This window comes from Cololabis saira, chromosome 10, assembly GCF_033807715.1.
Source record: "Cololabis saira isolate AMF1-May2022 chromosome 10, fColSai1.1, whole genome shotgun sequence".
In the NCBI taxonomy this organism is placed as follows: domain Eukaryota; kingdom Metazoa; phylum Chordata; class Actinopteri; order Beloniformes; family Belonidae; genus Cololabis; species Cololabis saira.
This window is the reverse complement of record NC_084596.1, coordinates 12,415,015-12,439,290: the sequence shown is the minus strand read 5'-3', so window position 1 is coordinate 12,439,290 and position 24,276 is coordinate 12,415,015. Positions and strand designations below refer to the sequence as shown.

General features: G+C 38.8%; 1 protein-coding gene across 7 annotated transcripts; it reads right to left on the bottom strand.

Annotated features, from left to right (window-relative positions):
• Window positions 1–23: 23 nt before the first annotated feature.
• Window positions 24–24,055, bottom strand: ranbp3b (RAN binding protein 3b). 7 transcript variants are annotated; one of them, XM_061731724.1, is made up of 17 exons: window positions 24,016–24,055; window positions 19,811–19,866; window positions 18,748–18,784; window positions 18,579–18,656; window positions 18,391–18,462; window positions 14,339–14,404; window positions 14,126–14,218; window positions 9,760–9,869; window positions 8,692–8,808; window positions 7,064–7,158; window positions 6,892–6,967; window positions 6,680–6,788; window positions 5,890–6,017; window positions 5,674–5,794; window positions 4,339–4,481; window positions 3,250–3,445; window positions 24–1,248 (listed from the first exon to the last, which is right to left on the bottom strand). In XM_061731724.1, exons 1-17 carry the CDS (start codon window positions 24,035–24,037, stop codon window positions 1,205–1,207), a joined length of 1,563 nt encoding a protein of 520 aa, XP_061587708.1. In that variant the 5' UTR covers window positions 24,038–24,055; the 3' UTR covers window positions 24–1,204. The 7 variants fall into 7 exon arrangements, with proteins under 7 accessions (XP_061587708.1, XP_061587709.1, XP_061587713.1 ...); XM_061731725.1 differs by having other exon boundaries at window positions 5,890–6,014; XM_061731729.1 differs by lacking the exon at window positions 8,692–8,808.
• Window positions 24,056–24,276: the final 221 nt, after the last annotated feature.

The window sequence follows — 24,276 nt, the reverse complement described above, 5'->3', positions numbered from 1 at the left end:
AGAAAATTAAAAAAAAAAAAACAGTCAATCCAAAATGGTTTTATTTTGTAAAGGGGGCAGTTGGAGGAGATGAGAAAACATGGTGCACTACTAAATGATATATTCAAATGTACATGACATTCAAAAGGGTTTTACAGTTATCACTCAAATTTTCCACACATGAAGTCTTCATTCCAACATGTTTTTTCAAATGTAAATGGATAAAAAGTATATATAAATTTCAACATAAAAATATGTAACAACACAATAAACCCTTGGGATGTTTAAAAAAAAAAAAAAAAAAAAAAAAAAAGAAGTTACATGCAGAATATGGACTGATGAGTTCAATTTGTCAATTTAGAAAAAAAAAAAAAAAAAAGTGAATGACTAACATCCCATTAATTTAGAAAAAAATTAACAGGTGAATCCTTCTGCCCTGTTTTCCTCAAACATGAACTCACATTAGCAGAAACTGCATTGTTTGAGTATTTTATTCACTATGATATAGGTCAATAAGAAATAGAAGAAAGTGCTAGTAATGACAACTTGAGTGGTCTTGGCTGGCCATTACAAACAGCACGTATGTGTTGAATTGCTTCATGAGAATCACCGCCCAAAATAAATTACATTTGATAAAACATAATGCACAGACTGGTCAGGATGGGGAGGATTAGGAGGAAGGTGGGTCTTGATGTAAGACCAACCGACTGGATGACTAGTCAAACACACTGTGAATGAAGCTCCTCTGGGTGTGTGGAGTCCAGAGATACGGCTGTAGAGTGAGTATAAAGGTCCCAAAGTAGAAACTGCAGTCTTAACATGTGCCATACTTAAAATGTAGAGGAAAACACCCTTACACTCATCAATATGATGAGCAGAAAAGTCCCAAACCAAAGCTTTGAAGTCTTTATTTTTGCTATCGGAATAGGAAAAATACTCGAAAACAAAAATAAAACACAAAACAGGAGAGGGAGGGAAACAAAAAAAAACAAAACAAACAAAACAAAAAAAAAAAAAAAACTCCAGATATTACGCTGAATGCAGAGACGATGACTGCACGGTTGGGTGAGACACTCCGGCACATGGGGATTATTTCCTGGAGCTAGACTTCTAATATCCAAAAGTACTGGTCTGGAGGACCCATATTGGTCAAGGGTTGTCCGTGGAGATGCCTACAGCAAAGTGCCTCAACGGCGGCATCTTAGCAGGCTGTCCAAGAGTGACGCTATGTGCTTGCCGCAGCCTGGCTCTCACCTCCCTCTGAATTACCTGCAGGGACAGAGTGGCAGCAGGTTGACCATGGCTCTGGAAAGGTGTGCCTTAAACCATACATTTATATTCTGACAACATTTAATAGAAACCTACGGAGCCCCTCTGGTGACATTTGAAAAAAATAAAATAATGCGTGGCCACGCATTAATAACTCGTGGCCACGAGATAATCAATGCCTGGCCACGAGATACATAATGCGTGGCCACGCATTATGTATCTCGTGCCCACGCATTATTTTACTCGTGGATGGCATTATAACCTACTGTCTGGACTTAGTGGATGCAACTTCCTTGGTGGGATGGTTATTAATCATTATTAATGGTAATTATAGTCTATTTATATTAAAGAGCAAGAGTATTGTCATGGCGAGTGTAGTAATAACATGTGACATTTGAAAAACAAAATAATGCATGGCCACGCATTAATAACTCGTGGCCACGCATTGATTATCTCGTGGCCACGAGTTATTAATGCGTGGCCACGAGTTATTTTATTTTTTTTCGAATGTCAACAGAGGGGCTCCGTAGACACAACATTAAAGAAGTAAACAGAAGATTAAATAATAAATCTGCATTGTTGTAGAACTCAGTGAACTGTCAGCACATCTCTGCCACAGCACTGTCGCTAGAGTGCCGTCAGTTTCATTTATAGAAGATATTTGGGTATGACTAATAAGATACGTTAGCGTCAATATGAGTTAGTTGTTTATAGACGAACTTCAGCTGGGAAGCTTTGATTCCACTTCTGGTAAAATAATGAAGAGCTGTTCCCCTCTAGCTAAGACCTGTTTACACCACCAGTCTTTCCACTGCTACACTTACACAAATCAAAAGAGCTGTTTTCCCGTCTGCAAATAAAAATCCTAAAATTATGATGAGCACTGTTTGGTTTGTGGATCCCAGGAACCAGACGCTTGTAAAATATCATTAAGATGTTCAGCTCCTTGCTCGCTTCAAAAAAATACTGTCTATGGTGATTGGCTCCGTTAGCAACAACTGATCAAATGAAACATTACAAATGACCAATCAAGGGCTGAAACGATTCCTCGAATAATTTGAGTAATTCGATTACAAAAAATGATTGAGGAATTTTCTCTGCCTCGAGGAATCGTTTAATTTCACCAGCTCAAAGCATCGTATTACGCCCGGACTACATTTAATGCGGCACAACGCGGTGACGCAGTGCACGTAAAAGGTAGAAGAAAGAGGCGGCGGGTATGTTTGCTTTTTGTAACATGCCGTGCTCAGGCAATGAGTCTGCAATGGCCCAGACGGGAGACAGACGTAGCTCAGTGCTTAACTTTTATTTTTAATCCATTCTATATTCTTCTGGTCCAAAATTATTGTTCCGCGTTAAATCGACGCAGAGGCTACAGCGTAGGCTCTGCGTTGTTGTAACGCGGAACAATAAATCATCCTTCACCCGGTACATACATAGGTTCCTCTAAACATCTGTTCCCGCTACAGTTTTAACTAAAAGAAAATGTGCTCCAATACAGCAGGTCTCATAATTTTATTTTAAACACTGCCAAAACTCTAACTTAAAACTTAATTAGATCTAAAATTAGCTTGACACAAATTAAAGTTCAATTGAAACACGTGGGATAAACACCTAACCTTTTAAGTGATGTGTGTAATCAGGTGTAATGGCATTTTTAGGTTAGAAATAAGAACATTTCTTGGTAAGATCCTTAGTTTTTTGAGTGAAGGCAGTGAATTTGGTCAACTGGTGTAAGTTCAGGGTTTTTAAATGCACAGCCCTGAACCTACTGTATTATATAATTTAGTCTTGATGTCAATTAACATCTAACATCTTATGTATATTTATAATTGCTCTTTAACTAAACAAAAATATGTTTTATCCGATTACAGTAGAGTACTCGATTACTAAAATATTCGATAGCTGCAGCCCTAGACCAATCTGACTGTTAACACTAAATTAACCAAGGCAACATGGAACACGTAACAGCACAAAGACTAAGAAAGAGAAATCACTGACTTGCAGCAGGAGTGGAGGCTGCACCGGAACCAGAGCCTTTGTCTTCCTCGTCGCTGTCCTCCTCGTTGGACTGCGGTACCTCTGCGTCGGGGATGGTCGTCGCCGGGGTCTCGGGCTCCTGCTCCGCCCTGCTCTTTAGGGCTAAGATACGGTGATGTAACGCAGCAGCCAGCTGACCCACGTCTTTAGAGCTACCCTAAACAAGTGAAGGACAGACGGCATACACATTAACATTACACACATTCTTACTGCGCTGCTGATCTGCAAATGTTGTACATCCAATGCTTTTCTGAATGATAAGAATTCGCCACTTTAAGCAGCTGGAGACTAATGACAAACATCTGTAAAGACGTTTAGTGAATTGGAACATATCAGAGCAGTGGTCACAAGTGTGGAGTACCAAAAGGTTGAATATGTTGCTGCTATATAGTTTCTTGGAGTGGCCTGGAACCGGAGGCATTCCTGAACTTTATAAACCATTATTTCAATATGGAGAGGTTTTTATTTTCCATATTTCTTACAAAACTGACATAAAAGTTGACGCTTTATCTACTGTAAACATCTGGAAGTGCAACTTTATCCACTCATATTACTTTCTTGTACCAGGAAAATATTGATCAAAAACCCTCTAACTAGGGGTGTGCGATTAATCGATTTTAAATCTAAATCGGATTTATTAATCAAGACGATGTTAAAAAAAGGAAAATGGATTTTCCTTTTTTGCAGCTGGCTGCATTACAGACAGAGCTCGTCTAGTCATCTTTGTTTGGTCAAGAAAATTGTAAATGTTGTCACTTTACTAAACTAAAGGAGGATTTACAGTATCTTTCAATTGCACTTCATTCCCAATAGGGAAATTTGTTTGCTATTTTTCTTTAAAAATAAAGATAAAATATTTGAAACAATTTATTCCATTGTCCTTTGTAGTTTTACCAAAAAAATCGAAATCGAAATTTGGGTTTTCAGAGAAGAGAAAAAAAAAATAAAATAAAAATCAGGATTTTATTTTTGTCCAAAATCGCCCAGCCCTAGCTCTAACCCTTGAAAAAAATGTTGCACAGGTCCAGCGGCCTTTATGGCGATACGTACTGATATTAAGAAGACTTTGACCCCCTGGTCCTCTGTGTCCATGGCAGTGATTCGCACACTCTTCTCGCTGGCCTTGTCCACCTGCATCTGTGGCCAAAGTTTAGTGTTGAGGATCAACCGCAGGCTGCCCTGAGTCCTCATCACTGGAAGGATTTAAAGCGAAGAAAACACACAAACAGCAGAATTAAGCTACAGCTCAAAGACGCCCAATGTAGTCAAAAGTTGTCCAAACTAACGTACTCGACTTTATATCACATAAGACAGTAACTGCAGAGTTATTGACTTACTTCCTTATGTGATCTAATGTGTTAATGATGTGTTTATTTGTGTAAAAGAATAATATTTACTTTGAATTAACCTTGCCGTCTGAAATGGTTAACAATAAGGATTGTTTTTGAAAACACCAGAACAAACTGCTGGCACGTTTCCCTCCTTACAACATACATACTTTATGTGATGAAAACCAGTCCTGCTTTCTTGCTTCACAATTTATACATGCAGGGTTGTGGTTTCCATTTGACAGCATTATTTCGTTTATGATTTGGCTCCCTGTTGTGGTCAATTTGACGTACTGCACCAAAAACTGACCAAACAAACCATTTCTCATTGAACCATAAAAAACCATGGAGAGTTTGTGAGAGCAAGTTGTTCATTGCATTTGTTTCAAGTAGGGCTGAGCGATATATCTAGATTTTAATATATATTGATATATTTTCAAATGCGATATGGTACGAGACAATATCGTTTATATCGATTAAAAAAAAAAAAAAAAAAAAAAAAAAAATGTTTTTATGATTTTGATATTTTGTGACAAATTGACTTGAATGTTTTATTTGAGATTTGCACAAATGTTTTGTTATTTGCACAACTGTCAACCTCAGTGGAAAAGTCTGTATGTTACTGTCTACATTGTATTAATTGCACAGTGTATTTTAATGTAATTGTTATGCAGGAAAGGGATATTTGTTTTATTTTATAAAGAAGCATTTTTATTCTATATATGCAGGCAGTTTATTTTTATTTCATTTGTTTTATACATTTTGATATTGTGCAGACCTCTGTTAATAAAGGTACCTGTGTGACATTTGGCACGAGGCTTTGTATTAAAACTGACTGTATTTTTAAGGGGTTGCCTCAGAAAAAAATGAAGCTAACAGAGATGCTAACAGAGATGCTATGCTATAATGCTTTGGGGGAAACCCCAATTATGGCACAGAAAAAATATCGATATATATCGAGTATCGCCATTCAGCTAGAAAATATCAAGATATGACTTTTGGTCCATATCGCCCAGCCCTAGTTTCAAGTCGTCAAACTTTGTGCAGGCGTGTTTACCGAGACGGGACTGTAGCGTGCCGTCGTCTGTCGAAGCCATGTCGTTAAGCCTCAGCAGTCCTCGCCCCCGCTCTATCCATGACTGAGCCGTCTTCTCAAAAACATACAACTTGCACTGCATCTGTAGCAAAAGGTAAAACAGAAAAGTTTGTGTTACTCTCTTCCACGGTTTTTTTCCCACTGCAAATGTTGAAGAGAGTCCGGTGTGTTTTCTACCTGTAAAACATTGCTTTCTGATTCCTCTCCAGTTTTCACGTCAACTTTCTCTAAAATGCACTTCTTGGCTGTGGCTTTGGTGTAGGCTGCTGCAGATTCCTCCAAAGACTCTGACACACTGTTCACTGCTGAGACAGATACCGAGGGAAACAGTTGACATCTGCTTCAAGAGTTAGTGCCCTTCTCATTACTGAATTTATGGTGCCGAAATCGAAAATTCAACAAAAATACAAAAAATAAACCCTTAACACTGCAAACCAGAGCTATACCTCAACTGCGCATCTACAGTGTCAAGTGTCTGCTCTTTTTTCAGCATCTCGAGACAAAGTGGTCTTGAAATATCTGGTTCTCATTCCCTACAGCTGCCGTACAGCAATCTCTTACTCATGGTTAAAACATTCCGTTTATCATTAAAAAAAAAACAAAAAACTAATACAAATCAACACTTAACTATAGTAAGTTTCTATAAAATCAAATTAACTTTACTCGTATATCACCAACAGTAATTTCAAGGCACTTTACCCAGAAAAAGTTTAAAAAGCTAAATATAAATCAATTAGGTCTAATTTAATAAAATAATCTTTACCCAGTAATCATAGTGTTCCTTGTGTAAACATGTTTCAACTTTTGTATTGATTACTATAATTACATCTCAGAGGTGCATTTGTGTAAAACCACTTTCATATTCACATTTTCCCTTTTTGATTGTTTGTTGGGGATTGCCGCTAGAATTTAGCCAAATGTCTTTTTTACAACCAAATGGCAACCTCTCTTTCCAATTATGTGTTACCTTTTTCTTTTCCTTTTTCCGGAGTTGCTTCCTGTGATGAAGGCTCTGAAACAGGAGCGACTGAAACCTCTTTATTTTCCTCATTTGAAGCCTCACCCTTCGGGGGACTCTGAAATTACAACATTGATCATAACAACTTGTTAAGCTTTTTAATATTTAAGAGCTTTGCAGCAAAGCAGAATATTTAGCAGCTGTAACCTCCATCCACTTACCAGAACTCGTTCAGACATATTTTGCCCAAAAACAAATTTTGCTCCACTGTCCGGACTGTTCGCAGTATTTTTTGAACTAAGGGGAAGGAATTATAACATGATTCACTGAGTGCAAAGAGGCCAATGGTGATTCAGTTGAACAGATAAAATATGAAAATGACTATTTCAATACCTTGAAGTAGAGATGTACTGTAAGAAATAATTAGTGCCCTCTGACTCCAGTTGTGAACCATCCTTTAAATTTTCTTCTGTATTGTTCTCATCCACCTATGTTGGGGGGGGGGACAAAGAAAAACAAAACACACATGTGAAGACATCTAATTGGAACTGGAGTCAAAGCACAACAATTTTATTCCAACAAGGCCACCCAAATTCCTTTAGGCAATAACGCAGAGAGATGTTGTAAAATGTGGGCTTATAATAAGATGCCTCACTGTTCAGACTGAAAGTACAAAGACCCAGCTCTAACACCTAAAGGCACGTTTCCCCCAGCAGGAGTTCGGGGTAAATCCGCCAGAGGAATCTCTAACAGAGCTGATCGTCTCCTCCACACCTTCAGCCGGCTTGTCTCCATCACACTGCATCGCATCACAACCACCATTGACTGAGAAAGTAACACTGCTGCCCAGTAGGCAGGGGTAATGTGCATTTTCTGCTGTTCACAAATGGTCAGCAGCAGAAAAGGAGATGATAAAAAGAATGAAGCAAAAGAATACAGAGAAGAAACACAAACAATTAGGCCTGTGTTGAAAAAAATCGATTTCCCAATTCTAAATCGATTCTGATATTAATTCCTAAAAATCGATTCATATGTCTAAAGATCGATTTTTTTTAAAAATGTATTTATGTATTTTTTTTTCATCATTACATTACAACTTTTGGTTATTTTTTTGTTTATCCCCAAAAAAGGAATGTTTTGCTGGACACAAGAATAACTGGTGCCATGTTTTTGCCTTTAAATATGTTTAAAAGGTATGAAAACATTAAAGTGTTATAATTGCATAAATTATCTATTTCATTACTTTATATACTGTCTTGGGGTTACATTTGCAAAAAAAAATGCTAAAAACCAAATGCTCAAAAATTAAAAACCAAAATAGACCAAAAATGGAACAAATAAAAACGGAATGTGGGAAAAAATAAAACCGATTTCATCCGTCTCTGTTTCCTCCCTGGATCTGTTTGGTAATTCTGACCCACATGATGTTTCTGAAAGCAGTTCTATCAGCATTCTGGGAGCTGATTGGTCCTTACAGCATCATTAGCTGCCAATACTTGCTGTTTAATCTCAATATAATACTAGTAGTAATATTTTGCATAACTACAGTCATATAATTCATGCAACAGCTCAAAAAACAGTTTTAATAACACCAACCCAAATCAATATTGGAATCGAATCAAATCTTGATAATCGATTCTGAATCTTAAGAATCGAATCGATTCTTGACATTTGAATCGATCCCCAGCCCTACAAACAATGGATGCTACATGCATTTTTTTTTTTTAAACATACACTGCTGTGGTAGTGACTGAATGTTAAAGAAACCTCCTCCAGCCCGCCGGACCTTTACACTGGCTTTAATACACAAAAACTACCTTGCTGGTCCATCTACAATTTTTTCTTGTAAACTCCAACTTCACCAAAATGTAGAAATGTGTCAACTGAAAAATCTACCTGGAACTCCCACTAGTGGAAACGCGCCTTAACTGTTCCTATCGCTTTGCCACTTGTTCTTGCCTGAAATGTCTACCCTCATCATATATTATCGACGGGTATAAAACAAAAAGAAAACGACTAACCTTTGCTCTGTCTTTGATATTCTGACCAAATACAAATGATACTGCAACATCTTTCTCCTTGTCTCTTCTGTCTTCATCTTTGTTGTCACTTGTTCCATCTTCCTTATTTTCATGTTTCTGAAACATGAATTCAAAAAATAAATAAATATTAACAGTGTTAGCTTCTATTCAATGTGGTTTTTTTTCCCTACCCTGTCCTTCAACGAAACCAAATATACTACACATATTAGAATTAAAGAAGAACTTAAGCTGGTGAATTAAAAAAGAAATAAAAACTAATTATCTAAAAACAACTCAGATTTTCACAGTAAACCATAACCGCTACACTGCATCCAGCTAACTGAGGCAAGTATGACACAAATGGGTATCGCACATCCCCAACCAACCAAAAATGCACAAACACTCACGTTGAACACCTAATGATGTTTGTGCAACAGCCAGACATTTCACCTTAGAACCACACTGCAATAAGGCAAACATCTTCCAACCTAGCTCTCCTAAAAATTGTCTAATTTAGCCATCTTCTTTTGAGTTATTACACAACAAATCTTCTTAATGAGGAAATGATCACGTTTTACTGTAAATACCGTTAGGCCCTAACCTATTAGTGCTTTGCAGTCTAATGACAGTTTGCATTTTTCACTGACATTCCACATATCATTATGCAGATGTGATTATCAAAGACTGTGCTAGATTGTTCCCTGTCTGTCATAATGACGCACCAGTTTGTGTATACAGACTGGGATCCTTGGATAGAGGACTGTTGTTTGTTCCAGAGACATGGCTGAGTACCAGAGGTGGCAAAACATTTGTGGTCAAAGCTCCTAAACTGTGGAACAAGCTGCCTGAGTAAACCAGGCCAACAGCCTCAGTGACCTCTTTTAAATCGCACCCGGTCCTAATTTCACTCGTCTCTTAATTTTGTAAATGAGTTTTGAAAAGTAGTCTATAGCAATAATAATATTACCACCATTATACATGTTTTATTAATTATTTTATGCCCAACATATTTTAATTTACATGTGTAATGATAGCCAAATGCATTTCATCTTCAGTAACACTCCTCACCAGTGACTTGGCCAGCAAAGACGAGTGCTCTTTGTTGTTCAGGAACAGGGACTGGGCCACAGTTGCTCCATCTGATGGCTTTTTCACACCATTGGTTCCACAACTGGAATCTAGATGTTCAAGAAAAGAAAATTTACAGGATTTACTTTACTTACTTGAAGGGACAAACACATGACTAAGTGCGAGTGACTGTGGCGACATCAAAAAGTATTCAGACTGGCATGTTTCACTAGAGCTGTGCTGCGAAAGGTTACGTCCTTATTAAACCGTATTAGCTCCAAAAGGCATTTTTCGAAACAATGCTGATCCACATCAACACAAGTGTTTCAACTCAAAAGTTTGGACACACTTTCCCATTCATCCGATAGTTGATATCACAAGACCATTCATGCTCACAGGGACAACAGGTTGAATACGTCCCTTACTGGAGAAGATTGTCTTGATATCTCAAATGGCTTTATTTTTAAACCTGTAGTTAGTTACATTGTTACTGTATACAGGACTGTCTCAGAAAATTTGAATATTGTGATAACGTCCTTTATTTTCTGTAATGCAAAAATGTCATACATTCTGGATTCATTACAAATCAACTGAAATATTGCAAGCCTTTTATTATTTTAATATTGCTGATCATGGATTACAGCTTAAGAAAACTCAAATATCCTATCTCAAAAAATTAGAATATTCTGGGAATCTTAATCTTAAACTGTAAGCCATAATCAGCAATATTAAAATAATAAAAGGCTTGAAATATTTCAGTTGATTTGTAATTAATCCAGAATGTATGACTTTTTTTTTTTTTTTTTTTTTTATAAATTGCATTACAGAAAATAAAGAACTGTATCACAATATTCTAATTTTCTGAGACAGTCCTGTATAACAGCTGATACCAAGGACATCAAAGCCAGCAGTCCTTGCAGTTTTATTTCCACATTGTTGCGTTTACCAGCGTTGACGTACACCTGCACTATGAGCTGAAGGAGGAAATTATTAAATTAATTTCATCATTACTTCTACAATTACTACTACAATATCAGTCTATCCACATTAGACCACAACACCCGCATTTAAAACAACCTTCTGCAGACGATCACATTTCATTCCATTTTCCAAGGCTCAATACACTGGAGTAGAGCGGATGTGCAATAATAATAATAATAATCATAACAGAAGTTTCACATTTCAAGATGAAAAGCCATGAATGTAGATGTTGGCCATGTGTCTTTGAGACCTGCTCCATTATACTTCTGATTGATTCAAACTAGAGCGGGATGATGAATCAATTTTAATGATTAAGTCAAATTTATACTTCATGGTGATGTTTAAAACTGTCAGACGTGGAGACACAGACAGATCCACAAAGTAGCAGTGTGTGACTGTAAACAAAAATAGTTTTCCTAAAAAATGTTTCCCAAACAGGCACAGTTACTTCATTCACCAGGAGGTGGTTCGTTTGCCACATTCAACAATGTGCATGCGGCTGTCCGCTGTAAAGTTTCTATATAGCTTTCTACAATCGGTGGAATTAAAGGCAGCAGCACAGCTACATCTTCCAGGATTGGCAGAGGTAGTGCTGGGCGGTATACCGGTTCATACCGAATACCGGTGTTTATTTTTCTTATGATATGAATTTTTCATATACCGTAATACCGGTGAGTATGTACAGTAGCGTACACAACGTTGGGAACGCTGCGCGGCGGAAAGTAGCGCCGCTGGACACTGTTTGTGAGGGGACTGTTTAGCAGTAGTGATGCACCGATTGTTCGGTAACCAAAATTGTTCGGCCGAAAATGGCAAAAAAACACTTTCGGTGTTCGGTGGAATAAGTGGGAAAAAAAACGAACAATTAAAAACAGCGTTGTAATATAAGGAAATAGACTACAAACATAAATCGTTGGCCAACCAAAAAGTAACCACATAAGAATTTTACCTAACATTCACCAGGAGGTGGAACCAAAACAACATAATGCTGGGAAATTAAAAAATGTTCAGTTTTTTATGTTCAATAAATATTTTCTACCTTGTAATTTTGTAAAAGATTTTTTTCTTTGAAAAGCACGCCTAAATCAAATTTATTTGATTCATGCAATGGTGAAAAGATTGGCAAAATAAATGAAAAACTGCGAAGAACCATGTTCGGTATTCGGCCAAGTGTTTATTATTATTTTCGGTTTCGGCCACAAATTTTCATTTCGGTGCATCACTATTTAGCAGTTGCATTGTTTACAGCGGACATATGTGGGTGAAGATGGCTGAAAACGAAAGTCCCACAACTGTTCCAGAACATGACACAGGGGAACTTGTTCCGAAAAGAGGAGCCGTGTCGGCTGTGTGGAAATTCTTTGGCTTTAAAAAAGACAACGTCCAACAAACAACAATCATCTGCAAGTGTTGTAAAGCTACCGTTGTAGCCGCGGGAGGCAACACTAGCAACTTGCTCCACCACCTCAGCCGCAAACATGTGATAGAATATCAAGAATACATGAAGCTGAGATCTGCGTCCACCACGTCTACAGGTAACACTAGAAGTGCGGGAGAAAAGTCAAGTCAGACAACACATAAAGTCTTTAAGTGTTGTCTGACTGATTCTCTCACTTCATTAGAATTAGAGTTGTCCCGATCCGATCACGTGATCGGAAATCGGGGCCGATCACGTGATTGCAGACTCGATCCGGACTCGGACGTTATGAGCCGATCAGGAATCGGATATATATATATATCAGGGTTTCCGTTGTCCGGTAATTGCCGGACTTTGTCCGGTAAAATATGCCGAAGTCCGGTATTTTATAATCTCTCCGGTCAAAATGTCCGGTGAAAATACTCACTGGCGCCGACATCCACGTGTGCGTTGATTTATGGTTCCACGTCGCACCGACGCAGAGTGTACAGCGTAGGTTTCGCGGCGACGCGCACCCTACGCCCGACCCTACGGCGTAGGCTCTGCGTTGGTGTGACGCAGAACCATAATTCCGGCTTAAAAGTAAACAACATGCGCCCAAGTACCCGTGCATGACAGGCAGACACACACGGGGAGAAGAGACAATTTATTTAATTTTTATTTTTTTTAAAAACTTTATCCTTATGAACGCAATTGTTATATACGGTAGTCCAACTTTCCTTATTTTAATCAGAACACTTTTTTTTTCCTCTTCGGCGTGGAGTAGTGGGCTTGGAGCGGCAGCCATCGGTTAGTTTTTTCTTTTTAGATCCGAGGCTTTGCGTAGATGGTGGCTTCCGCAACTTTCAGGCGCTTTTTCTGCGCAAGCAAGCTTTATAAATGAGGCCCCAGGACTGAAGCGGAGCTGCGGCGCCGACATTATGGTTCCGCGTCGCGGAAGGCTCTGCGTTGGTGTGACGCGGGACCATAAATCAACGCACACGTGGAGTAGTGGGCTCGGAGCGGCACACCGCATGCGCGCAGAGCACGCCTGTTTGTTTTGAAGCTGAAGCAGCCCTATGCTTAAAAAAAAAAAAAAAAAAGAAAATAACATTTTTTTATACTGACTTAAGAATGTTCAAGCTGCCTACCTCCTATGTGCTCAGTTTACAGTACACATGTTAAAATATAATAAAAGGGTCATCCTGCATAATTTTCTTTTCTCTTCTTCATTTGTTATTGTTTTATAAAAGTATCGGATCGGGACTCGGTATCGGCAAGTCCTCAAAATCAAAAGGACTCGGACTCGGACTCGGGGGCAAAAAAACCTGATCGGGACATCCCTAATTAGAATCATAAGTGCCGCCACCTCATTGTAAACGGCATCATTTTGTGAGGCCATGCAAACCTGTATTTATACTAGTGTGGATATTAATGTTTTTCTACAATATTTCCTCCTCATGACAGTAAAATAGGCCATTCTAAGCCAATTTACTGCAGCAATTCCTTTCCAAATCATTAGAAAATGTGGTTAACACCCAGTTGTGCATGAAAAAAAAAATACCGTGATGAAACCGATATAATTTTGAAAAATACCGTGATATAAATTTTTGGTCATACCGCCCAGCACTAGGCAGAGGTGTGTGGTATTCACTGCAAACTGTTCAAGACAACAGCAGTCTTAAAAACACCCAAACACTAGAAGCATAACTGGAAGCTACTTTCTGTTGTGGAGTTATTTATCGTAGGAAAATACCAAGATATACAATATATTGTGCATTGCCATTCTGTCTAAAAATACCAAGATATAATTTTGGCCATATTACCCAGCTTCAAAACATCCTAAAATCCTATGACAAAACTGTGCCCTTCATGTTAACGTACAAGGTGAGCTTTTATTGTACGTATAATGTACGTCGGCTGCAGTTACTCTATAAAGAGGTAAGATGCGTTACTATTTAATGTGGCAACAATGAAATATGTACTCACTGGACTCTATAAGTGATTTAGAGGGTGGTGCTTGGAGGACTGCAGGGCGGAGGACGCTGCGTTGCTGCTCCTTGGGTTTCTGACTTGGGACACCTGCAGCATACCCAACTTATTTCTTATTTTATGGAATGAATTGCTATTGTATTTTTCTTCCTATTTTAGTGAACTCAAATACATAATATAATAATATGAAATGTCTCCACCAACACCTACCTGAACTTGGTGCTTGTCCATGAATGAGAGTCGGCGGCTTTAAACGGAATCCCACCGGTTTCTCTTCTAAGAAAATTGAGAACATGGAAATATTTAGAAAATAAATATAATATATACACAAAAATATTCAGGATTAACATATCATAAAATACACATTCCTTCTGTCTTTACACTTCTGTAATCACAGGGCCAGTTTCCACAGCAACCATCAGGGAGACTGAAGAGATGTGCAGCAATCCAAGTCTTGTGAAGTGACAAGGCAGCCTCTTTGGCATCTAATCTATTTCTACTTCTGTCTCATTAACCTGGTATTTTATTAGCTCGGCATGACTGGTGACAAAACAAAAAGTGCTAAACCACACTCCTCTTTGACCAAAGCCTTAAAAGATCACTACAGTCTTCACCAGATACAAAGTTAAACCTGGAGCGTCAGCAATTCACACCAAGTGTGTGTGGATCCTGCATGGCACACACTGTACGTTATAAAGGCGTTTATGCGATTAGAACCTCACGAGTCACGACTGTAACTTCTGTCTGAAATGGGCAATTGCTACAATGTTTTTAAAATCACAGCAATATCCTTTCACTGCATATATTAGGGGTGAACTTTAATCACCTTTAAGCACCACATAATGATAAAAACCGTCAATTACAACACATCAAAATCCAAGCGGTTACATATACCTGACAAAAACATTCAATTCCTAGAACAGAAAGGACGTTTGAGTGATGGTCTGGTCGGCTACTGTTTCTGAGGTCTGAAATATAAATAAAATTGTTTCCAAGCTTTTCCGATCATGTTGGCTTGATACTTTTGGTGATTGTTTGTTGCATTTCCCGTCTCAATTCAACCCCTGTTTTGCAAAAAATACCACTGCCCTGTTTATTCAGCTTTAGAAAAACGGGCTTCCTTCCAAATCCCCAAAGCATTTTGACCTCACTTTACAATTGTTTCCTCATCTTGCTGGGATGTTTGGTTCTCTAACGGTTGCTTGAGTTTTACCCCAGAACGATTAAAGGGCTGAGACATAAGCCAAAGCCAAAGACATAACACCAGTACACATTTCGTTCATACAAGCCAAAATCATAACTTAACCAGCCGTACCATCTTGGGTTATAAATATATATATATATATATATATATATATATATATATATATATATATATATATGACTAACACCCAAATGCAGGTTATAACTTATACTTGCTGAAGTAATAAAGACAATTTGACCAAAATGAAACAGCCATGTCCCAAGACCTTTTTTTTTTTTTTTTTTTTTTTTTTTTAAACTGATGCCGATTACAATACCTGGGTGATACCAGTGTTAATTCAAATTTTATTCAATTATTTATTTAAACATTTTTTTCAATTAACTTTAAATAATGAGTACTAATCCCAGTAATCCAAGAATTAAACTTAAAAGTGCAGCCAGAAATATGTCAAAGAACTGAAGAACAGAGGGACTGGGGGGTCAGTCAGTCAGTCTGACCAACAACAAACCAGGACAGTGCAATAACTTTGTGCAATTTTTCACAACACTTATTTCTTTTCTATTCATTAAAACTCTATTTATGACACTTCACTTTTAATTTATCTTTATATGGGTGTGTGGTTTTTGGGGTGTTTGATTTGTAAATGACAGTGCTGAGTGAGTGAGATGGAGATGTCAATTTCCCCGAGGAAACTCCCAAAGGGATTAATAAAGTTGTCTGAATCTGAAAAAAATACAAAAAAGGTATTTATATTTTTACATTTGAAGACATTGGAGGTCCAAATGTTCTCAGTAAAATTGTTTAAGGCAGTGTTTCTCAATCCTGGTCCCCGTGGGCCCCTGTCCTGCATGTTTCAGATGCTACCCTGCTTCAGACCGTGATACAAGTACCTGTGTCATCAACAGAGTTGTGCAGACCTTGGTGACAAGCTAATTAGGACCATTAATTAGAATCAGGTGTGTTGTTGCAGGGAAACATCTAAAACATGCAGGACAGGGGCCCACGAGGAACAGGATTGAGAAACACTGCTTTAAGGGTTCTTCCTTTATCTGACAGGAAATGTTTACTAAGTGTCATCCAGTTTGGAGAGAACAGTTTCTGGGATGCATTTCGGATCTGCGAAACTGTAAACGACTTCATGCAGTGAAATCCAACGTTTTCCTTGAGATCTAAGACAATGACGTTTACAGCTTTACCCATCATTGCTCTGGGTTTTCTGGCTATGAAGATTTTCTCTCATATCTGAAAAGCAAACTCCAGAGTTTCTTCCAGCAGTCCCTCTTGTCCTTTGACTTTATAACCTTGTACTTTATCACATGATGGCTCCTTAAATGCTTAACAAGGTAGCTCATATTATTTTTAGCAACATTCGTGCCACCTCTGGAAACCACAGCCTCGCATAATGAGCATGTCAGTTTTGCTGGTGGGATTTTCAGGCTAAAATAATGCCATCCTGCCACTAACTCACATGCAACTGATCCTCCACCAGGTGACCCAAAACAGGAAGTCGGAAGGCAGTATTTCTTAAGTTCATGCGCTGGCTTTTAGATCAACAAAGATAAATTGGGATTCTGTTCATAAAAATTTAATGATATTGGATGGTGACTGGAGGAATAGTATTCACCAATACTCCTATTTTCATGAGTAGGCTATCAATGGGTATTCAGAACAACGAGAAAGATAATGGATGACATGACTTTTGGAAGAGTATGGTCAAGTACAAGAAAAACAGCACAAGAAATTGGCTTATAATAGTTAATAAGGCATTTTTGAATGGTTTGAGGAACAATGCATAGAACCACCAGCACATGATAACACCAGCCCACTGCTCAACATTTCTTCGCTCCTAAAGGGGAGTTTTTCCCTTGCCACTGTTTGGCTTAGGGTTTTTCCTCCCACTAGGGGAGTTTTTACCTGCCGTTGTTTATGTTTATGTAATAATTGCTCTGGGGTCAGGATGTGGGTCTCTGGAAAGCACCCAGAGACAGCTTATGTTGCAATAGACACTAATTAAATTGATAAAATGATATGATACCAAAAATAATAAACCACCCGTCTTTAACTCCATCAAGTTCATCTCCCCCTTTTTCAAATACAGTCTGCATAAATGTGTTTCTCATTCTTAACATGCAAGTTGAAAAATGTAACAGAAAATAACATTATTAGGCTCCCGGGCTGCTCTGGGACGCGATAACCCCACAATAATAACTGTGTCTGATTTATTTGGCTTTTGCAAACCTTTTTCTTAAGCAAATTCTGAGAAATGACAGAACAAAACTAATGCAACAAAGAGGTTTCACTTTTCTGTTCTATATATGGCATTATTTGTTTGCAACAGATGACGCTAATTGACACAAGAGGATTGAAGCAACCATAACATTAGAGAAGAATAAATGAGACCAAACACTTTCAACATACCACAAAAATACTTCATAGAGAAAGGAAAAAAAAAAAAGAGGAAAATATTCCCCATCACTGAATGCTCTAACCTGGCACAGTGAATTCTGCTACGGCTTTATAAGTTATATGAATGTATAAATTCATGGGTATGAAAAAAGCCTTTTAGCAACTGAACTCGCTTTTTGTTTCAATACTTCTAAGCACCTGCTGTTCACACTCAAATTTAGTGAAAACAAATCAAAATCTAATTATACCCATTTCAAAAAATGAATACATTCCTTGCATCCTGTGACTGCACATTTCTTCTGTTTGTGAATAATGACAGACTTCTACACCATCCAGTTGATGTAAGCTCAGAAGTGAAGTAATTACGTGGTGGTCACTGGTCAAAGAGTGATACAGTGGCATTCACAGGCAGGAAATGTACTTCACTGAAGCAACTGTGACTTTAGAGAGCAACATTGTTATTACTTCCGGCATATAATTCTGAAACTATAAGTTATTGTTAAATATTCTCAGTAAACTTACTGACGTTGTTGCCTTAAAGTATGGAAAAACTTACGGTAATGTTGACCTTTTAAACACAGTTTTATTTATTGCACAAAGGCTTAAGGCATTAAGCTGTGGAACAAAACTAATAGTGTTTTAGATGCCTCACCTGGCTCAGAGTCAGAGTTCCCAGTCGGAGACTGGCAGAAACTTGAGGGCATGAATACATTGTTCTTGGGAACTGCAAAGTAGCAGACGGACATTGCACTCAGCATACAAATGCACAAGGCCACCAAAAGCAAGAACCAAGACCAAGAGAAAGAAAGAAATGTTCTGCTTAGTCATTATTGCCCTTACCAGAATGTGGGGGTGGGAATGATGAGGTCTTTTCCCTTTTCACAGGGGGGCAGTAACTTCCCTCATCTTTATCTGAATCTGAAAGTGCCAACAAAATATTATCAATACAATTATAGAAAAAACAATCCAGGAAAGATGAAAAGGACAAAAAAAACCAAACATTATTTACCTTCACCATCTTCTGCGCTTGAGCCCTCTGCAGACCGCTGTAAGACAGCAAAAAGTTATTTACTTTTAAATCAGAAAAGAGCTGCACTAGTGGGTCCGCACCATTGACAAGCCAGCAGCGAACTGAAGGCTGAGTCTGCAAACTAATCAAAAAACAAATCCTACTCTCCACACATTGGTGCCTTGCTTATATCTATATGCACAAGTAGTGTAAAGGTCCACTTAAGCTATGTGACGACCACAAGCACAACACGGTTGTAATCTCTCAGTATATTATTGTTTTCCAATTGCTGATACATTACATCAGCTTAATTTCGCATAAGGTACGTTTTATTTGTCCTGTTTACTGCTATAACTGAACTATATAATGAAAGTAAACAAAAAGGAATGTCAGCACTGCAAGCTGCAGAAAAGAAGCTGCACTGCCACCCATCATTTGGTGGTGTTATTACAGCAGCATCACACATGACCATGGACAAGCATTAACGCCAACAAAGACTTAGGTCCTATATGTAGGCTCTGCATGTAGTTCCTATGGAAAACCATATGTCATGCTTTACTCTAGTTTGGTCCCTCGCTCAGTCACCCAAAGTGCAAAGTGCTGGCCCTTTCTGATGGGAATAAGGACAGGAAAGCAGACGAACTAGTAGACATGACCTAAACCTACTTCTTCCTCACTGCTCATCATCACTTATGACCAGTGCATGGTCTGGAAACATTATTGAAAGACACATGGACGGACCCACTCATTGCAATAGTAATCATATTACTAATAATAATAGATTAATAATAACAACAATAAGAAGAATGAAAACAATAACACCAGCAGCAATATGGTGTGAAGTTTTTAACATGTGTAACTAACATGACAACCAAATCAAGAACTATGTTATATGGTTGTATTTCCATGAAGGATCTGAGTTCAACAACTTTTCTTAACTATTCCTCTCTCCATAATTAGATCCAGGCTAAGTATAAATAATATAAACAAAAAAAGATTTAATAATGCCCTTGGTATTGACACACACACACACAAACACAAACACACAGAGAGAGAAACTTACCTTCTGTGCTTTATCTTTTTGGAAAACAAACACAGGAGGTGCAATGGCAGGCTTGTCTGTTAAAAAAAAGATGTGGGCTGGTGATCTAAGCATCCACTTAAAGTAAACAGTAATCTTGTTTGATTCTTTTAAACTTGCAGTAGAAAAGCAAAGATGTTTTATCTAAAAGCAATAATTGTTTGAATGCTGACAAAGTGTCATCCACGCTGTAACTAATAACACAATCAAACAATTATATGTACATGATAATCATTTAAAACATTTGTTAATATTTTCAATCATTCACTAAAAACAAAATTATGCAAGGTGTCCTGATTCAATGGTTTTATTTTGGTTAAAAGAAAAACTGCCTAATAGGTTAGAGCTTATTAAGTAACCCTGACAGAAATTCCTTTTAGAAAGAGATGGCAATGTCCAGGGCTGCACATAAGTGGGCCGCTAGAGCGCATGCGCCGACAAAATCCACAGTGCGCTGTCAATCTTGTGCTGCGAAGCGCCTTTGCGTACCAACAGCTGGGGCTCATATTATTGGTTGTGGCCAGACCAGAATACTAATATTAAAAAATCTATTGCGAGAGCTTTTCTGCAGAACTGCCACTCAAAGTTGGTACTGGCCAATCACAGCGCGTCCTTACTCCCCCTCCATGATCGTTGCGGCGGTGGATGGGGAGGAAAAGAGGTAAGGATCAGCTTTACTGAACAAACCCCGACACGTCTCGTCAAAATGTCCAAGAAGCAAGCGCCATTAAGTAATTATTTTGGCGTTCCACTACCACCAACTACAAAGAGACGCCAAACTGAACCACTACCCGAATCGAACAGAAAACGTGTGTTCGCCGAGAAGTGGCTGCATGATGTTACGCGGCGACGGGTACCGTACGTTCGCGTTCCCGCGTATCCTACCCCGTAAACTCTGCGTTGGTGCAACGCGGAACCATAAATCAGCCAGTGTCCGTCACTGCATGCAGCAGTTTCCTGCACCAGCAAGACGCTGCTCTCTGATTATGGCTCAAAGTTTATGAAAACCCCAAATAAAAAATAAATTAGAGAATATTTTATGAAATCAATAAACAATTCCATCATCAAAATTATAACAAATAAAGGTTCAACATATCTTGCTTTGCATGTAATAAGACTAGGTAATATATTAGTTTCACCTTTTAAAGGAGCATGAGGCTCCTTTTAAGAAATGAGACTCTCTAGCGCCACCCTTCACCACGACGGCCGTTGGGGGTACTGCAGCCAACAGCGAAGCCGGCACGGGAGAACGGGGTGAACGCGCATGCAGCGTCATGTGACGTCACATCCGCAGCCCAGCGCGGGATATTTGGGCCCGAATTGCAGCACATTTTGCAGCACACAGCCTGTTCAAGGCAACGGAGAGATACACTAGAGGGCTCATTCTTTTGGGTTTGGAACGCTTCATCTGACCTTATTACTAGAAAACTTAAAGGAGCCGTCTGTAAGAAATGGCCAAAACTGGTACTGCAGTCACTTTCAAAATATTGTTGAGCGGCGTGCACCCTCCCCCTCCTCCCCCCGACCAGAGGTTGCCAGGTAGGCTGCAGAATGCAGCAGGAACGTAAGCTACCATGGCTGCGATAATTAGAGCCGAGCTGGCAACCCGGATGGCGAAACAATACTGACTTGGTGATTGGGAGATAGGTGGAGGGTGGAGCTTCAGGCCAAAACAAAAAATGACAACATAAACATCAGTTGAGGGCTGCAACTCCTCTTTTTAAACTGGAATATCCTGGCTTGAGTGCTGTTGTCAGTGACATAAGTATATGAAATGAACATGATTTTTAAATGTCTGTTGACATATCGGGGTCATTTTAAGATTCGTTTTATTATTGCTCTTACATACAGCTCCTTTAAAACGTATACGCATTTTTTCATAAATCCTGCCTCAAGCTCCTTTAAGTTGAATTATTGAAATAGATTAACTTTTACAACATATTCTAGTTGAATTATTGAAATAAATTAACTTTTACACCATATTCTAGTTGAATTATTGAAATAAATTAACTTTGTAAAAGGACCATATTGACCCATTCATCTTTATAAGTGAATAAATATCGTTTTGCCTATAACTTATTCCTGCATCCCTCTTTTATCGATCCGGCGAGACGGGTCACCGCGTTTTTGGAGCCCCAAGTCACATATCCAGGGGCTCCTCTGAGCACCAGACCAAAATAATTATGTGCAGCCCTGGCAATGTCACACTTTCAATCTGCCTGCAAAGAAAATGCAAACTTAAACCAGCTCTGTAATTTACAATATATACATTTACACATATGAGATTTTATAAAAAACGTATCCACAATGATTTTGGCTGCTCCTATATACTACCAAAATAACAAACCAGAGAGGCAATATGAGACAAAGGTTTTCCCCGTGTCTGTATTGGGCCTATTAAACTGAGTTGGTGTAGCATCGATGGTGTTGCGAGTTTATAATCAGGAGCGATTACAGATTACAATCTTGTTTGATTCTTTTAAACTTGCAGTTGAAAAGCAAAGATGTTTCATCTAAAAGCAATAATTGTTTGAATGCTGACAAAGTGTCATCCACGCTGTAACTAATAACATAATCAAACAATTATATGATTTGCATATTGCTTAACAGATACTCATTTAAACATGTGTTAATATTTTCAATCAGTCACCAAAAACAAAATTGTGCAAGGTGTCCTGATTCAATGGTTTTATTTTGGCTAAAAGAAAAACTCCCTAATAGGTTTGAGCTTATTAAGTAACCCTGACAGAAATCCCTTTTAGAAAGAGATGGCAATGTCACACTTTCAATCTGCCTGCAAAGAAAATGCAAACTTGTAAAACTCTGTAATTTACAATATATACATTTACACATATGAGATTTTATAAAAACATATCCACAATGATTTTGGCTGCTCCTATATACTACCAAAATAACAAACCAGAGAGGCAATATGAGACAAAGGTTTTCCCCGTGTCTGTATTGGGCCTATTAAACTGAGTTGGTGTAGCATCGATGGTGTTGCGAGTTTATAATCCTCAGCGATTACAGGAGCAAATAAAAACACAAAACCACAAGTGTTTAACAACTCCTGATACACGCAGTCGCGCCTCATGCTGCTTGTGTTCAGAAACACGTATGATGCAAGAAAAAAAAAAAAAGATGTTTGACCTATATTTAACATCCACTTTTGAATGCATTTTTTAGACCAGGTAACATTGCAAATTGCAATGCATTGCAACGCTGATATTCACTTCAAAACATTGAAGTAAGCGCCAGCATCGTCCCCGGTTCACGAGCCAGTTTGTTTCTGACCCTTTCCAGCAAATAGTCGCCGCCCACCGGTTGTTCTGCACAGAGCGCCGTTTTAGCTGTAGTTAAGGCTGATTTATGGTCCCGCGTTACATCGACGCAGAACCTTACGGCGTAAGGTACGCGGAGACCGCGTACCCTACGCCGTAGGCTCTGCGTCGACGTAACGCAGAACCATAAATCCAGGCTTTAGCCTGCTAATGCGCCCAATCCCACATGAGTCATCTCTCTTCACAACTCTATTTCACCAAAATCGCCTATTTATCCACCAAGTTTGTTTGATTAACACATTAAAAAGGGGTTTCTGCTTCTATTAAAAGACAAAAAGCAGCGTTGAAGCCTTTTTTTTTTTTTTTTTTTAGGTCCCCCCCCCAATCCTGCGCGCCTAAATGAACATAAGGACTCAAATGAAACGCTAAACCGTATTAAATCGGCTCCATGTCGAAATATAAACATTATCCTGCAGAATAGTTGCCATTGCACGCGTGTTTTTGGTTATAAAACGTATTTTTGATGAGTCGCGTCTTAACCACAACAATAACACACAAAAAAATAGAAGTCCATTAAGACACTGTGATAAATATTGGTTAATACCGGCTATAAATAGCCGTGTGCTCGGGGCTGGGGAGGTTAAGCCGGCTGGCGGCGGCATTTCGAGGGCGTTCCGAGCCGCTCCAGGTATTACCCGTAGCCCGGCCGTTAGCATGTTAGCATGGTTAGCCCCGCCTGCTAACGATGCACTTTCCTCAAACGCGTTTTCAGCTCCAGATCAATGGTGGATACTCCGAGCCCGATCGCTTCAGGTTAATTCGTTTCGTTTGCAGAAACTGTCCGGGTGAGCCTGTAACGTGGCCGCACGGGCTGTATTGTTTTTTCTTTCTCTACTACTTACTCACCTTCGTTTGCCAAGTCCGCCATTTTACCTCGACGCTCACACACCCACAACCCACCGCGCAGATAACACGCGCCGGCCGGCCCGGACACATGCACGGAGCTCCCGCTCCGCTGGGCTGACAAACTCTGCTGCTTTGCCAGAAAATGCTCCCTCATGGGTTTCTGCCTTTGTAGAGCTACATTTTACTGTGTTTTAATCCCTAAACCCACTTCATCTCCCCCCAAGTTTATGTTTATTAAGGATCCCCATTAGTTTTCCTGGG

Bases quoted from the DNA above. Each gene is read 5' to 3' on its own strand.
- ranbp3b (XM_061731724.1), bottom strand. From the start codon at position 24,037: ATGGCGGACTTGGCAAACGAAG. The intron at 18,785-19,810 runs GTAAGTTTCTCT...GCTGTCTTACAG, and splicing joins AAAAAGATAAAGCACAGAAG to CGGTCTGCAGAGGGCTCAAG. The intron at 9,870-14,125 runs GTGAGTACATAT...TTGAACATCTAG, and splicing joins TAAATCACTTATAGAGTCCA to ATTCCAGTTGTGGAACCAAT.